The sequence below is a fragment of the Crinia signifera genome, chromosome 11 (assembly GCF_055691185.1).
Source record: "Crinia signifera chromosome 11, ASM5569118v1, whole genome shotgun sequence".
Lineage (NCBI taxonomy): Eukaryota > Metazoa > Chordata > Amphibia > Anura > Myobatrachidae > Crinia > Crinia signifera.
The window spans coordinates 65,742,176-65,758,864 of record NC_139227.1 but is presented as its reverse complement, the minus strand read 5'-3'; the positions used below and the strand labels follow the sequence as shown (position 1 = coordinate 65,758,864).

General features: G+C 46.2%; 1 protein-coding gene across 7 annotated transcripts in view; it reads right to left on the bottom strand.

Moving 5' to 3' along the window:
• The window catches only part of MUS81 (MUS81 structure-specific endonuclease subunit), a 123,505-nt gene that overhangs the window by 53,085 nt on the left and 53,731 nt on the right, over positions 1–16,689 (bottom strand). For 5 of the 7 annotated variants that reach the window (XM_083164782.1, XM_083164784.1, XM_083164779.1 and 2 more), the window contains one exon: positions 1,460–1,620. In XM_083164782.1, the coding sequence (XP_083020908.1) occupies positions 1,460–1,594 (135 nt within the window). In that variant the 5' untranslated portion in view covers positions 1,595–1,620. Of the gene's footprint in view, positions 1–1,227; positions 1,326–1,459; positions 1,621–8,073; positions 8,106–16,689 lie in introns of those variants that run through there. The other 2 variants (XM_083164783.1, XM_083164785.1) reach the window with 2 other exon arrangements.

Genomic DNA, 16,689 nt, shown 5'->3' with positions numbered 1-16,689 from the left:
ATCAATTTTGCCTATATAGACTATATCATTCAGTGTGTATGATCAATAACGTTTTATATAAAATATAGATTTAATGATAATTGTACGCTTATCCTACTATCACTAGGACACACATTAATTACACAGTTGCCTACCTGACCCTCTCCATGAGGGAGAAAATGCTCTGTTCCTGGGCTCCCCTGGTAATGTACGATTGGCATCACCTGTGGTGAAACACCTTTCTTTATCAATTACCTAGCTCCCCACAGGTGATGGCATACCAGGGAAGACCAGGAACAGAGCATTTTCTCCCTCATGGAGAGGGTCAGGTAGGCAACCATGATTACACAGGTCCTTTGGCTGATAAAAAAAACAGCTGAAGTTTAGGCTAGAAATCAGCAAGCGACAGAATCTGTGTAAAGCCCCATACACACTGGGGGAAATATCGCTTGCGATGAGCAATATATTGCTCAGTGTCCCGTTTGCATCAGCGACCAGAGATGGTCGCTGATGAAAAAGAAACTGCCGGGGGAGCCTGGCAGTGGAAATCAGCTGGTCGCAGGAGCATGTTCCTGCGACCAGCGATCACTACATGGGTAAAAACGGGAGCGCACACCCGGCGATATATCGCCGGTGCACACTCCCATTGCGGCAATATGGTTGCTCAGCGACCATATTGCCCGCGATATTAGACATAATCACCCCCGTGTGTACACAGCCTAATTCAGGAGTATCCCAGGTAAAGGGATAATATTGTAAGCCTATGTATAGCTGCCCATATAATCTGAGATCCGGACACTTGTAATCAGTGTAAACTGCCGCATCTCGGCCAGTGTAATAGTGACAAGGTAAAGTGTTGACAAAGAACAACTATGGCCCTGCAGGACAGAGACATGCACCGGCAGGGTGTGGTCATCGTCAGACCTTATTCCTCATCAGTCACAACTGATAGCTGATCAATAGTGCCAGCATTTGTACATAGACCCAGATTAACATCACAGGTACAGCCCTGTTTGAACCTAGGCATTCTTTAGTCATTTACCTATTTTAGTTCTGAACACAAATACAGGGAGCCTATTCCACAGATCTATTAACGGTCTATAAAATCTCTTCTTTTATTACCATTTTATAGAAAAAAAATCCACAATTAAAAAAGTATTTCTCTCCCGAGCTGTAATAACATGGTAACATTCAAATATAACAAAAGGTATCACTTTGTTTCTGCTTTTCTATAAGCGCTATGTTTACCTGAAGGACACAAAATACTCAGCGCTAACAACCAGCTGCACATCACAATGCCCTCAGAGAAGCCTACACAGATGGAAAGGAAATTGCCTCTAAATGTGCAATCTGTAGGTCTTTAGTTCGTGCTACAACAAACAGAAAATACTAGTTTCTAGATTACAATTGCTAGAAAATTGAGTTATTACATAATTGCTTACTATGGGCTGCATAGAATAGTAATCACTTTGTAACCCACCTTTTGGTACACATACTGTGTTTTCAACCCTTTCTCAGCAGTAGAATCCCTCCATTCTGTCAGCCACTTCAGGAACAGGGGGTTTGGGCAAGGAGGCAGGGGGCGTTTACGTCCAAATGTGACCGGAGCTGACATCTTCTAGCCTTCTGGGATCTTTAGTTCTGAGTAAAATATGATGTATTATATTAGAGGCCATTGATCAATAGGATCCACTCTTATTTTCCTTTGTAAATACGTACATCAGTAAATCCTTTTACAATCAGATAGATGTTCCCCTGCTGTAGGGAGAGCAAATAGTCAGTGCTATGGGGATGCAGTTAATTTTCCAATAGTCAAAATACCGACTGAATAAGTTCAAAATGCCGACATTTATTATGCCGACATGGTCGGAATGCTGACCGACCCATGACCAACCAAATTATTCCTACGTCCCGATTCACATAGACATTATGTGGTACACCTACTGTATATCGAGACAGACACACACCCCCCCAAAAAAAAAAAAAAGTCTACATTTTGACCATGTTGGCATAATGAAAGTCTGCATTTTGAACGTGTCAGTATTTTGTCTGTCTGCCAAAGCTTGTTGGTATTTTGAATCTTACTGAAACCATGCTATGAATGAGCTTTACATCTCATTTTACAAAAATGCATCTAGGTGTCCATTTTGGGATGTGCACTACCAGAGCAAGATGGCAGTGATGCACAAGAGCAAAAGTATGTACAGCCAAAACTCAAAGCTCTTAATCAGTTATGTAGGCATCACAGCTAACACAGGGTTGCCTACCCTCCCAGAATGGCCGGGAGGGTCCCGGAAATCGGGTCCCCCTCCCGGCCCCCCGGAAAGGGGGACAACCCTCCCGCATTGCACATAATCACCGGCGGACACCCCCACCCGACGGGGGGTCCCCGGGTTAAATGACGCGATCGTGGCTTTTTAGCCCAGCCCCCTGATGTGCAATGCCTGAAATACAGGCATAGCACGGCGGAGGGCGGGGCTAAAATGATGAGATCACTATGGGCACGCCCCTAATAGGACACCCAGCCCTGTGGCTCTGCCCCCGAACCGCCCCCTTTCCCCTCCCGGAGATGGCCCCGCCCCCTGCTTTACTGAGCTGGCTGCCCTCTCCCGGAGAGGGCAGCCAAAAAGTCGGCAACTATGAGCTAACACGCAGAACCAGGCCCCTCCTGGGCCTTCCAACTTCCAGACCGATCTGGACTCCATAGGCATCAAATGTGCATGCTCAAAAAATGCGTAGGGAATGAAAACTGCACAATGACTCAGATGAGACGGCAGCAGAATAACAGCTTCCAAGGTGTGTGCAGCACATACTTTTTGAGCTGTGCGATGGGATGTGCGCATCCAATCGCACCTGGAAATTATACCGTGTATGGGCACCTTTAGAGAAGATTTATAGGAGAACTTTGCAGACACCTTCTGTGACAATTGCAGATGTTTCTATTTGTACTGTGACAACTGGGAATGGCTTATCAAAATACATTATCTCCCAACATGACCCATTCCAGGAGGGAGACAATGCTCTGTTCCTGGACTTTACTCCTAATTTATGAACACGTTCCCTGGGTGAATACTAGGTCATATAGGATCAATGTGGGGTTATAACATAGTTTCAATGTAATCAATAAATAAAAAGCCAGCTACTCTATTATTTCAGTGCAGACATCTTTAATAGAAAAACTAATGTAGAAATGTTATTCATTTCACAAGTCCAATTTTTTTAATGTTGAAATGAAAAAAACTGCACTTTAATGGAGTTGTTTGGGAAACTTTGCTGTTTACGTTAGTAATTCACATACCTCCCTCCCAACTGTCCGGATTATAGTGGGACAGTTCCACTAATTGGAGACTGTCCTGCTGCCCCACCTGTGGGTCACAAAGGGCCTTATTAAGATCTGAGCTCAGTACAAATTTGTTTGGAAAATGGGCAAAATCGTGCTGCACTGCAGGTGAGGCAGATGTAACATGTATAGAGAGAGTTATGCTGCTTTCCCACTGCAGACCAGTTTAAAGTACTGGTAATCTTAAATGGTATTTAAAACGGTATTAGCATTCCCACTGCAGCAGATTACCGTTTTAAATACCATTTAAGTACCATTCCCATTGCAGTGAAACGTGTAAAATGTAGAGTGCCTACCCCCCCCTGTGGGTCACAAAGGGCCTTATTAAGATCTGAGCTCAGTACAAATTTGTTTGGAAAATGGGCAAAATCGTGCTGCACTGCAGGTGAGGCAGATGTAACATGTATAGAGAGAGTTATGCTGCTTTCCCACTGCAGACCAGTTTAAAGTACTGGTAATCTTAAATGGTATTTAAAACGGTATAAGCATTCCCACTGCAGCAGATTACCGTTTTAAATACCATTTAAGTACCATTCCCATTGCAGTGAAACGTGTAAAATGTAGAGTGCCTAATCCCTCCCCGCCCCCAAGTGTAAAGAGTAGAGACAGGCAAAACGGATCATTAAGCTGATCCGGGATCCGCCGGGGGTGCCTCGGTGGAAAGATGCGTATCTTTTGGACGGGTCCTCGGCTCACTTAAAAAAAAGGGGGGGGATTTACATGACCGAGTAAAAACACTGATCGATGGCAACCATCGATAGCGTCTGCAACGATGGCCATCCCTGGCAGCAGCAACTTATCTTTCTATCACTTGTAGTCACAGCACTGTACTCAGTCTACAGAGGTAGTACATTTCAGCTGCCACAGGTGGCAGCACTGAGATCAGGAAAATGCATCGTAAACTGAAACGGATCACCTTTTTGGGATTGGCGCCTCATTCGTTATTGGGTGGGATCCGTTCAAAAGATTTGGTTCGTTCGCGAACGACCATCTCTAGTAAAGAGTGCCTAACCCCCCGTACCTGCCCTGTGCCCCCACCTCCCCTCCCCTTCTACTTAACTGCACGATGATGCAGAGCAGTGGGGAGTCCATGCAGGGTCCAGGCAGTCCCAGTGCCTGATGAGAACTAGTAATTCTCACTTTGCGCATATGTAATGAGTGGCTCTTTATTATGCACGTGCACTCATTACACAAGCACAAAGTGAGAACTACTAGGTCTCATCAGGCACTGGGACTGCCTGGAGGCTAAATAACGTTTAAGAGGCATTCCCACTGCCTCTTAAACGTTATTTTAACCATAGGCGAATCTAGGGGGTGGTCCGGGGGTGCACAGGACCACCCATTAGCCCATTTTGTAGCTGAGGGAAGGGGCTAATGGGTGTCTCGTGTCTCTAGCCCCCTGGGAACCGGAGATACGACCAGGCAAAGCTGGAACGTTTTCCCTATAGAATAACATGGGACCCACTAATTCCGACCCCCACCCAGTTCAATGGCTGCCATTTCCCCCTTCGGCATCACTGAAGCTCGAGGTTGATCTCAGTCGGACCCAAATCGCTGGGCCTTCAATCTGTTACCAGGCTGGATCCATATGGGTTAATTGGTTCCAGGGATATTTTCTTAAATGTAATTTCATGACTATTTATGTTTTTTGGGGGCAGATTTCTCTGGAACCAAACAGCCCAGTTTCACGGGACCAAAATCATTCAAAGCCAACTCAAAAGTTCTTCAATATGATACTGGTCTCATGTAAATGGGTCAGTTGGTTCCGAAGATATAGCTGGCTGGTTAAAGGGGGGTAGGAAGAGGGGAGTGGTTGTCTCTCCCCCTCATACCAGAAAATGCAGGGACTAGGCTGGTGTATAAGGGGTCAGCCTGGGAATGTCCCTGCATGATCCTGGGACCATATTCCCAGAAAAATCCCTGCATTTTCTATTGTGAAAGGGGTATTATTTCAAACAGCCGTGACCTGCAGTGCTCTGAATACAGCCGGGCAGCCCCCTGCTCTCTGCCCAGCTGTCAATGACTGTCACCCCTGCAGCTTCCGCTCCAATTCTTCTCCACGCTTTCACCTCAGCCCGCCCCCCCTTTAATCATGTGCGGCATCATGTGTAATGGGTACTATGGTGTGCGGCATCATGTGTAATGGGTACTATGGTGTAAGGCATCATGTGTAATGGGTACTATGGTGTTCGGCATCATGTGTAATGGGTACTATGGTGTGCGGCATCATGTGTAATGGGTACTATGGTGTGCGGCATCATGTGTAATGGGTACTATGGTGCCATCAAGCAAGAACCCCCTAGCAATGAGCACGTAGGTAAGCAGCACTTATGTGGCAAATATGTAATGGGCATTACAGTTTGATATGTTTGTAATGGGCATCATGATGTGTGGCACAATGTGTAATGGGCATTATGGTGTGTGGCCTTATGTGTAATTGGCATTACGGCGTGTGGCTTTATGTGTAATGGGTATTACTGAGTTTGCTAAAATGTGTAATGGGCATTACTGGGTATGGTCTAAAGTGTAATACCACACCCCTTTTTGTGATGCCACGCCTCCTTCCCATAAGGCCACGCCCCTTTTTGCCGCGCGGCTACGCCGCGCAAAGGTTCCCCTACTATTATGTCTACATCTGGGACCACCCATTACCATAATTCTAGATTCGCCTATGATTTTAACATGTAGGACTCTGCTTTAAAAACGGGTTGAAATACCATTTAACTTTAAAAGGTATTTCAACTCTGTCACTTTCCCACTGCAGCCTTAAAACGGTAAATTGCGCTGAAAATCGTCAATTTACCGTTTTTTAGCTGACGTGGGAAAGGGGCATAAGATTTGTGTGAGTTATTTTGTTTTGCATTTTTTTACACTGCAATTTAGATTTCAGTTTCAACACACCACAACCAAATTTAACTCTCTATATACATGTTACATCTGCCCCACCTGCAGTGCACATGGTTTTGCCCATTTTCCAAACAAATTGGTACTGAGCTCAGATCTGAATAAGGCCCAAAGTCCCATGAGAAGTGGGGCAGTTTGGGGGAGCCGGTGATCACCACTGCACTTCTCAGCAGAGCAGCTGGCGATCACTAAATGGATGTCGTGCAGGGAGGAGAGCCGGGGGATTCCAGGCTGCACAGGGCACGCCCCTAAAATAACAGAAACGGGGTCACATCGCTGCTAGGCCATGCTCCCTACAGCAGAGGCCTCTGGCACTACAGTTCTGCATTCAGAGAGTAAGAAAGTTGGTAAAAAAGTATACAGTCATGACAAACAGGCCATGTCGGCATATATAAAGGTTGACATGAGTTTTGTGGGATTTTTACAATTGTTTCATATGTCATACACGTGCACGACCGATTGGGAAAGGTTAAGTGTTCTGAAACAAGGTGACGTGGTACACTAATTGGGGGCCCACCGGCTCAGGTGTCAACACAACTTGTGCTGACCTATTAATGTGTCAACCTTTTGTTTGTGTTGACCTAGACATTGTCTAGCTGCTATACTGTACCACACCCCTGTAATACCCCTTTCAGACATCCAACCCGGGATTTTAAACCTGGTACAATCCAGTGTTTTTAAAAATCCCAGGTCCATGGCTGGTGTGAAGGACCTGGGGTTTTAGTCGAGTAAAATCCCAGGTAGAGCCATTCAGACACATGTTAGTCACGGTATTACGCGCGTGCACATGAAAAATCCCTGGATTTTTGCATATGTCTGAAAGGGGTATTACAGAAGTGCATGGAAGTGACTGCACAGTAGTTTTTTCCTATCAGACACAGGACAGGAATTTTTGAAAACTCTAGATAAGTTCCGCTTCCCCTCTCACATCCTCCTTTCTTTTGTTTATTCTTTCTGTCATAACTGTACATCAGGGATTTTCAGTTCCAATGCTCCACTACCTCAAACAGATCATGTTTTCAGTATATTTATCTGTGAAAAAGGTAATCTAATTACTAACCAAGCAAAAGATTAACTCACATGTGCATGATTAAAGAAATCTTAAAAACATGACCTGATAAGCACTGGAGTTGAATACCCCTGCTATAGCATGCCCTCCAACATGACCCATTGCATTTGGTACACAATGTTCTGCTCCTGGACTTCCCTCTTAATGTATGATTGCCAGCACCTGTGTGGAACTAGGTAATTGACGAGAAGGGTGTTTCAACAAAGGTGATGACAATCATACATTACCAGGGACATCCAGGAACAGAGCATTGTGTACCGAATGCTATGGGTCATGTTGGTGGGTATGATATAGATGTATTCCCACACTTTTTTAAATTGTCTGAATTGGCTAGTAAGCACTCCCAGCAATCAATGACTTTTCGCTGATCCTTGTTCCCAGTAAATCAAATTTCTGCAGATGCAGAACTATACAAGTACATTTACCATACTATCCCATTAAACCCGGACCCTTAGGGCTATTTCACACTCTCCGGCTCCCGCCGGGCAGCGAAACCCTGCACGGTGAAAAGCCGTGCCGCACACCGTAGTTAATAATGAACACAATTGTGTCCATTCACACGGTACGGCCATGGCCCGGCCGCCCGGTTGCAGCCGGATTAAACCACTGGAAGGGACGGCTGCTAGGCTGTGGCCATCCCCACCATTGTAAACTGCTGTGTGTAGCACAGCTTCCTGGCCGTGTGGAGATGATTGCCCTTTAAAAATACAGTCATACTAGTCAACATCCCAATCCTCTTGCAAACTTGGACTCATTACATAGTACCCTTGGTGTTTCATACCTCCCAACATGACCCTCTCCAGGAGGGACACATTGCTCTGTTCCTGGACTTCCCTTTTAATGAATGATTGCCATCACCTGTGTTGAACAGGTTAATTTATGAGAAAGGTGCTTCAACACAGGTGATGGCTATCCTACATTAAGAGGAACGAGGAACAGAGCATTGTGTCTCTCCTGGAGAGGGTCATGTTGGGAGGAGCCTACAAGCTGTCTCACTTTATACCATCCAAGATGACCCATTGCATTCGGTACACAATGCTCTGTTTCTGGACATCCCTGGTAATGTATGATTGTCCTCACCTGTGTTGAAACACCCTTCTCGTCAATTACCTAGTTCCACACAGGTGCTGGCAATCATACATTACCAGGGAAGTCCAGGAGCAGAGCATTGTGTACCGAATGCAATGGGTCATCTTGGAGGGTACGTCACTTTAGTGTCTGTGGTCACAGTCTGGTTTAACCCTGGAACAAAAACCTTAAAAAATAATAATAATGTTATCACTAGCCATGGTCTAACTATTTAGACATACACTGTTCAGACACTAATCAATGAATTTGTCTTTGGCCAGGTTACAGTCCTTGGGTTGGTTGTGCTAGAACTGGGTTTACTTCAATAACACTATACAATAATATCCTGGTTTCACGAGGAAAAGTTAGTTTCTCCAACCACAGAACCATCAGACTTTAAACTACCTGTTGCAGAAACAGATTATTTGCCAAAACAGCTTTGTTCGATTTTGTTCTCACGAGCATTTATTCCTACAGCAATGAGTACACCATAAAATACAAATACATTTATTGCTAGCTCTGGCTAACATGGAGCAGAGAGACCTCCCTTCTCTATGGGGCCATTTATCACTGCATTGCATATGCAATGCGAACTTGGCAGCATTTACTGCCCAGGAATGGATCACACTGAAATAGGCAGACCTTATGGGTGAATGTATCAACCTGCAGACAGAGGTTCTGAAAGTAGCTCATCCCTGCGTACTGCTGTGCCAGGGGTCTGCGCATGTGTGGTTAGTGCTGACCCCCGGCCGACCCTCTGACCGCACTGCCCCGCCACCAGTGCAGTCTGTAGCCGATATGTTACAATGGCCTACCACCATAAATGATGGGCCCCTATAGCTACACTATCAGCATTCCCAAACTATTCACATTATGGCTGATCTAGAATTAATATTATACGAACTGAGGATATCCGATATTTCTAAAAGTTTCTTTGTTTTATTTACAGATTAGAAGAATGTTTGGTCTGCTAAAGCCATGGTTCGTGTTCCAGGGCTAGGAATTGAGCCTTTCTTTTGAGAGTGCATTGATACCACTTGAGGGTAGGGATTAGATGCTATTTGGTTATTATTTTGTGCAGAAATAGATTCAGTGCAATTGATTTACCAGTGTCATAGTAACAATAATATGCTGAGCATAACTGTAAAGGTGAAGATGGTCCTACACACTGTGTTTACAACTGAAAGGATATTTAAAATAACAAGAACAATGAAGCTTTGCAGAAATGCTGCTTTCTACTCTTTGGGTGGCTCTAATCAATTATATTATGTGGTCTGCTGAGCTTCTAGTTACCAGGGAAACAAAATCACTGCTAGTACCTCACTGTGGACTCTACATTGCCATCTACTGGGTGTTTCTAACTACTGCTGTGGTCCTATGCAGTATATTATGGAAGTCAGTGCTAATAGTAATAGTAATGATGGGGTCTCAACCTGAATAAAAAATTCACACTGATTTCCCCCACGTGGTTAATGGCAGCTGCAGCATTGAAGGGTTTAACACTTATATAGGCACCAAATTCAAATATGTGATAGAAGTAGGGTTACCACCTCATCCCTTTAATTCTGGACACATATTTATTATACAGGGTCTGAGGCAGTTTAAAACCAGGTGAAATGGAGTCTTGAAGTGTGGCAGTTTAAAATCAGGTGAAATGGAGTCTTGAAGTCAGCCAGCCACAGAACCTGTGTAATTAATATGTGTTAAAGGGATGAGGTGGTAACCCTAGATAGAAGCAGGGGTGTAGGGAGGGAGGCTCACATTGTGTGCAAGCTCCAGGAGCCAGGGAGGAGAGAGGGAGATCTGCCGGCCCTCCTCTCCTTTATTGTGCCAAGGGTCAGCAGAGGACAGGTTTAGGAAATGGTGTACAGGGTTGCAGGGTCTCTGTTGGCATGCAGAGACCCTGCGACTCTCCAAAAATGGCCACCACCTTAGAGGAGAACGCCCTTCAGGGAGCATTATGTGTTTAGGCAGCACTTGAGGGGGCAGTATGTGTTTAGGCAGCACTTGAGGGGACATTATGTGTTTAGGCAGCATTATGTTTTAAGGCAGCACTTGAGGGGGCATTATGTGTGGAAGCATCATTACAGGGGGTCATGTGTAAGTGGAACTTCAGGGAGTTTACGTGTGGTTTGCACTAGAGGGGGGAACACTGTTGCTGCCAGGAGAAGATGCAGAAGCCTTACTGTGGGGCATCATTTGCAAGGTGCATTTTATATGTATCAGGGTCGCAGAGTCTCAGAGATCCTGCGCCCTCCCAAAATGGCCACCTTCTTCTTAAAAGAGACAGACGTTAGAGGTCCAACCAGACCTGTAGTGTCTGTCAGGGGAGAGCAGCACATACAGCACTACCCGGAAGTTTTCTGGGAGCTTTGGCATGCTGTGAGCCTGCAGCCTCCTGGCAAAAAGCGTGTAAGCCCCCTGGCAATGAGCAAGAGACCACCCGAGCAACAAGCATGTAACCACCCTGGCAGGGAATATGTAACTCCCCTTGGCAATGAGCAAAAAAAAAACCTGGCAACTAGCAAAAAAACACAGGCAAGGAGCATGCAACCCCTGAGCAACAAGCATGTAACCCCAGGCAAAGAGCATTTCATACCTGGAATGAGCATGTGACCCCCTTCGGCGAGCATGTAGGTAAGCGGCAATTGTAGCTGTTCATCTGGCATTGTGTCCCTCAGTCCCCAAGACTGAAGCATGTCATACCAGATGAACAGATACCACTGCCGGTTACCAACACCAAGAGCCTGGAGCAGTGTGATAACCCGGGATTTGCACTTAATCATGCTCTTCTGAACTGTCGATTTGTCACTTAAGCCAGTAATGATATTTATCTGGTCACTGCCTTCAGTAACCTTTCAGCATTGTGTGGTTTACATATACTTTTAAGTTGTCATATTAATTGTATGTTTTTACTCTATTAAAAAAAACTGTACTTCACCATATAAGTTTTTCTATCTCTATTGGGGATCATCTGTGAGCTGAACTTGCAGTTCACCCCCAGTATAAAGGAATATATATGTAGCTGGATTGAAAAGTAATGCCTCCATGGCTACAAGTGTTTTATTTGTGAACACTTTTGTACATGATAGCAGAGGCAGAACTCTGGGAGGCAATGGAATCATCTGTCGCCGGGCTCCTGCTCCCAAGGGGGCACCTCTCCACCACTGCCAGTTTAAATCAGTTATTTAAAAGCCAATGATATTGCTTCTGTGGCTGAGTTCTGAAATATATATGTGTTATCTATCTATCGATCTGAACAGAAATGTATATTTTATATAAGGATATATAGGGTTGTATATATGGATTCGGTATGAAATCCCGACGGTCAAAATCCCGAAGGTCATAATACCGACAGCAATTGACAGAAAGTCAAAATCCCGACATGGTCAAAATCCCGACATTTAAAATCCCGACATGGTCAAAATACCGACAAGGTCAAAATACCGACATTTAAAATCCCGACAAGTTCAAAATACCGACATATAGAATGTAGACAGGTGAAAAAGTCAACATGACTTTCGGGCGACAGCTCGCGAGGTCGATATGGGCTTTTCACAGTTTTTTTACCTGAATGTCGACACAGTCGACATGGACACAGTTGGAAGTCAACCGCAGCCCCTCGCATAGCTCGCTGCGCTCGCAATGCTTCGGGCACGGTGCCTCGCTACGCTCGGCACACTATTTTATTCTCCCACCACGCCCTAGTGGATGGTAGGGCATGAAATACCGCCTGTCAGCACATGTCGGGTCAAGAAACAGTGAAAAACCCATGTCGACCTCGCGACCTGTCGCCCGAAAGTCATGTTGACTTTTTCACCTGTCTACATTCTATATGTCGGTATTTTGAACTTGTCGGGATTTTAAATGTCGGTATTTTGATCTTGTCGGTATTTTGACCATGTCGGGATTTTAAATGTCGGGATTTTGACCATGTCGGGATTTTGACTGTCTGTCAATTGCTGTCGGTATTTTGACCGTCAGGATTTTGACTGCATCCCGTATATATATATATATGTGTGTGTGTGTGTGGGGGCGGGGGGGGGGGGGCAATATATATCTTGCCTCCGGGCAACTGGAACGAACTTACGCCACTGCATGTTAGATCAGTTAATCCTCTATGTCAGTGGTTCCCAAACTGTGTGCCGTGGCTCCCTGGGGTGCCTCGGGACACTTGCAGGGGTGCCACGGGTTAGTGGTCCAGGACCAATTCAAATTATTTATGATCAATTATTTATGGCTAAAACCAGTGCTGGTGGCTGCCAATCATAAAATGTGTACAATCAGAAGCAAATAATGCCTTTTACCACATAACTGAACCTAAGAAGCACATACAAACACAATCTACTTAATTTTATATATATTTTTGGGGGCCTAGGGGTGCCGTGGACAAATTCTGATACTCTAGGGTGCCGTGATTCGAAAAAAATTGGGAACCCCTGCTCTATGTAATTCAGAATTGAAGTGTTGGCTGCAGCAGTGAGGTATATCAACCCTCAGTGCCTTACCCCTGAGGAGAAAGAAGCTATTGCTGGGCTGTGAGGAACATTGCATCCCCGAAGGAGAGGCAGAATGGTGTTGTTTAAGACTGTGAGCAATAAACCCCTTTGCCTTCAAAACAACTGCTACCAGCTGGAATATGACACAAGTAGTACCATTCTCCACCTGTCCTAATGTTAGCTACTAATGCAGTCAATTGTCAGTGAGGTACTGCTTTCCTAGCACGGCGCCCACGATCTAGATTGTATGTGTGGGGCTGATATCTCAAGCATCTCATGCATCTTATGTGTTTGTGCAGCATAAGATGCATGAGATGATGCAATCGACGAGATTTTTACATTGGAATCAATGTAAAAAGGCCCCAAAACCCCAATTTTAATTGCTAACCTCCCCTCATGGGTGAAATGGCCCCCCATTGTTAACGCCACCCCACTATTGACGCCAACCCGAAGCGTGGCAAGCGCAGCAAGCCCGCGAGGGGCGGCGGTACGCATCCTCCGACCTTTTGATACCCCCACTATCCACGTCGGCGTGGAGTTGATTTTATATAGTGTGGCGAGCGCAGCTAGCCACTGAGCCTGAAGCGTGGCGAGCGGACGTGGACTACTTTACATGTATTCTGCGTCCCCTCGCAGGGGATAGTGGTTCTTATCTGCCATCAAATTCTATGTTTAGGGCTCCTGTTCTATAGCATACATATCCTCCTTCATAAATTGGAAGGTTACGGTATAGATAATAGACAGTGTCTATGTCGATAGTCACTAGGTTGATAGACAGTGACTAGGTCGACACAGAAAAAGGTTGACATACATTAGGCCCACAGCGATCGCACACAGTCCTGGCAGGGGGGTGGGGGAGGGCGGCGTGCAAGGCAAGTTACATATGGGAACGCGCAGCGTTTCATGGGCATTCCCATGCAAATTGCCCGGTGATGTGGTGGCGAGCAGTTGACATCAGCAGATCACCTATCCTCGTACAGGGCGCCCGCAGGTCTGAGACAACATAGAGGTGTCTCTGATCTGAGAGCGCTGAAGAACGCCTTCCATGGTCACCGACCATCAAATGATTTCTCCCCCACAACCAAGGCTGCGAATGGATGATTATGCAAATCATCCATTCGCATGCCTGCGGGGATTCGGTGGGGACAGGTGTGCTTGTGGCGGGCGGACCTCGAATTTCACAACCTTGTGAGTTAACCAGAATAAGGGCCCAAGTATAGATCTCTTCCATGCCTTTATCACTCAATAGGTGGGTGATGTTACAACAATAGGTGGGTGATGTTACTACAATAGGTGGGTGATGTTACAACAATAGGTGGGTGATGTTACAACAATAGGTGGGAGATGTTTATTTCTGCCTGCTAAACTGCATGCTGCTTGTTAATAGCTTTGTCCAGTAAAGCGCAACGGAACATGCTGCGCTATATAGGTAACTGTAAATACCTTGTCTAAGAAACGCATGCCTTTTTACTTTGGGAAAGCTTTTTTAGGTGCCATTGGCCTATGCTGCCACGAGGAGGTGGGAAGCGACAACACAGAAAATGTTTACTCTGCTGGTCATAATTTTCCTGCTACAACTGAAAAATGGCAGTGAACAGGATTTTCCCATTCCTCTGCCCAGGAATGAATGTGGAGACTGAGCTAGTGAAATGAACCTCTCTTAGCTTTGGGGGGGGCTACCACACATGTCTGTAGCATGTAGGGGGGATTGAGCCACTGGTGTTTGCTGCTGTGATCCAGTCCTGGGAACGGAAAAGTATAGTAAGTGTAATAATGTAAGTTATACTCTGAACAGTTCTTTTTCATCCTCTTGCTTTGACTGATTCCATCTCTAGTCTAAACTCACATTCCTGACATGGACATGTTGTTAAAATAACACATTCTAGTACTTTTTTTTCCATCAGTTTAAAAATAACTCGAGTGCTGGCTTTCTGACTGTGCTGCAGAGCGGGCTATGAAAGGCTAACTGCATCTCTAGGCCTATGAAATGCCACCTTCCTTGGTATTTATACAATGTAGACACCAGCAAAGCACTTTGTATGGCCTGAGATTCACACTGTATCTGTACAAAAGTTCCAATCTTTATTTTCTAGTCTAAAAATGTAGTGTAGTAGCATACACCAAAAAAATCCTATTCTCTTAAATGCACCACACAGAAATGGCAGGGGCAAGGCAAATAAGTCTGCAAGCTTCCGAAGGCAGATAATGTGAGGAATGTGTTAAAACCTAGAAATTGTCCAACCGCATACCTTAGTGTTCCTGCATGGAAATGAGGCACATATTAAGTCCCTCGGCCAAACACTTATAAATTGGGACTAGTGAGAGTTAAGTAGCAGAAAATGGGGCAGATGTACTAACCCCCCCACTTTGCGCTTCAGAGATAACGTCCCGCTTCTCCTGCATAACGAGGAGAAGCGGGCACACGTTACTGGGGAGATGTATTAACATCCCCCATGCCGATAAGGAGAGCCGTTATCCCCAGCGTTAACGGCTCTCCTTATCGGCTCCCTCGCCGCCCCGCGCACTCGCCGTCGCCCCCCCTGCCCGGCTTACTGGGCATGCGCGAGATCTCGCAAAAAACGCAAGATCTCCAGCGCAGCCCTAGCCAGAAGCAGGGCTAGCGTTGTCCCCACAGTGGGGGATAGGACAACGCTAGCCCTGAGCTGGCGAAGCGGCCGGGGCAAATTAACGCCTTCAAGGCTGTTAATACATCGCCCCGGCCGCTAATCCCTGGGGGGGATTGCAGGGACAGCCCCGCCGAGCGTAACTCGGCGGGCTGTCACTAGCGCACGTTAGGTGCGCTAGTAATACATTAGGGATAGACGTAATCCCCCCCAGTTAACCAGCGTTAAGTGCATTTTTGCACTTAACGCTGGTTGATACATCTGCCCCAATATAACTTGGTAACTTTCATAGTCTTTATCAATATGAACATACACATCGGCAGCCTAACGCTAGTCGTGCAATAAAGCATCCTGATGTTAATCATACGCTTTAGCAGCCTAACTTCTGCAGCTTACTTCTAGTCATACCCATTGGCAGCCTAACGCTAGTCGTACGCTTCGGCAGCCTAACGCTAGTCGTACGCTTCGGCAGCCTAACGCTAGTCGTACGCGTCGGCAGCCTAACGCTAGTCGTACGCGTCGGCAGCCTTACGCTAGTCGTACGCTTCGGCAGCCTAACGCTAGTCGTACGCTTCGGCAGCCTAACGCTAGTCGTACGCTTCGGCAGCCTAACGCTAGTCGTACGCTTCGGCAGCCTAACGCTAGTCGTACGCTTCGGCAGCCTAACGCTAGTCGTACGCTTCGGCAGCCTAACGCTAGTCGTACGCTTCGGCAGCCTAACGCTAGTCGTACGCTTCGGCAGCCTAACGCTAGTCGTACGCGTCGGCAGCATAACGCTAGTCGTACGCTTCGGCAGCATAACGCTAGTTGTACGCTTCGGCAGCATAACGCTAGTTGTACGCTTCGGCAGCCTAACGCTAGTTGTACGCTTCGGCAGCCTAATGCTAGTTGTACGCCTCGGCAGCATAACCCTCCCCTCCAGCAGCCTAATGCTAGTCGTACTCGTCGGCAGCATAACCCTCCCCTCCAGCAGCCTAACGCTAGTCGTACGCTTCGGCAGCCTAACGCTAGTCGTACACTTCGGCAGCCTAATGCTAGTTGTACGCGTCGGCAGCATAACCCTCCCCTCCAGCAGCCTAACGCTAGTTGTACACTTCGGCAGCCTAATGCTAGTTGTACGCTTTGGCAGCATAATGCTAGTTGTACGCTTTGGCAGCATAACCCTCCCCTCCAGCAGCCTAACGATAGTCATACACTTTAGCAGCC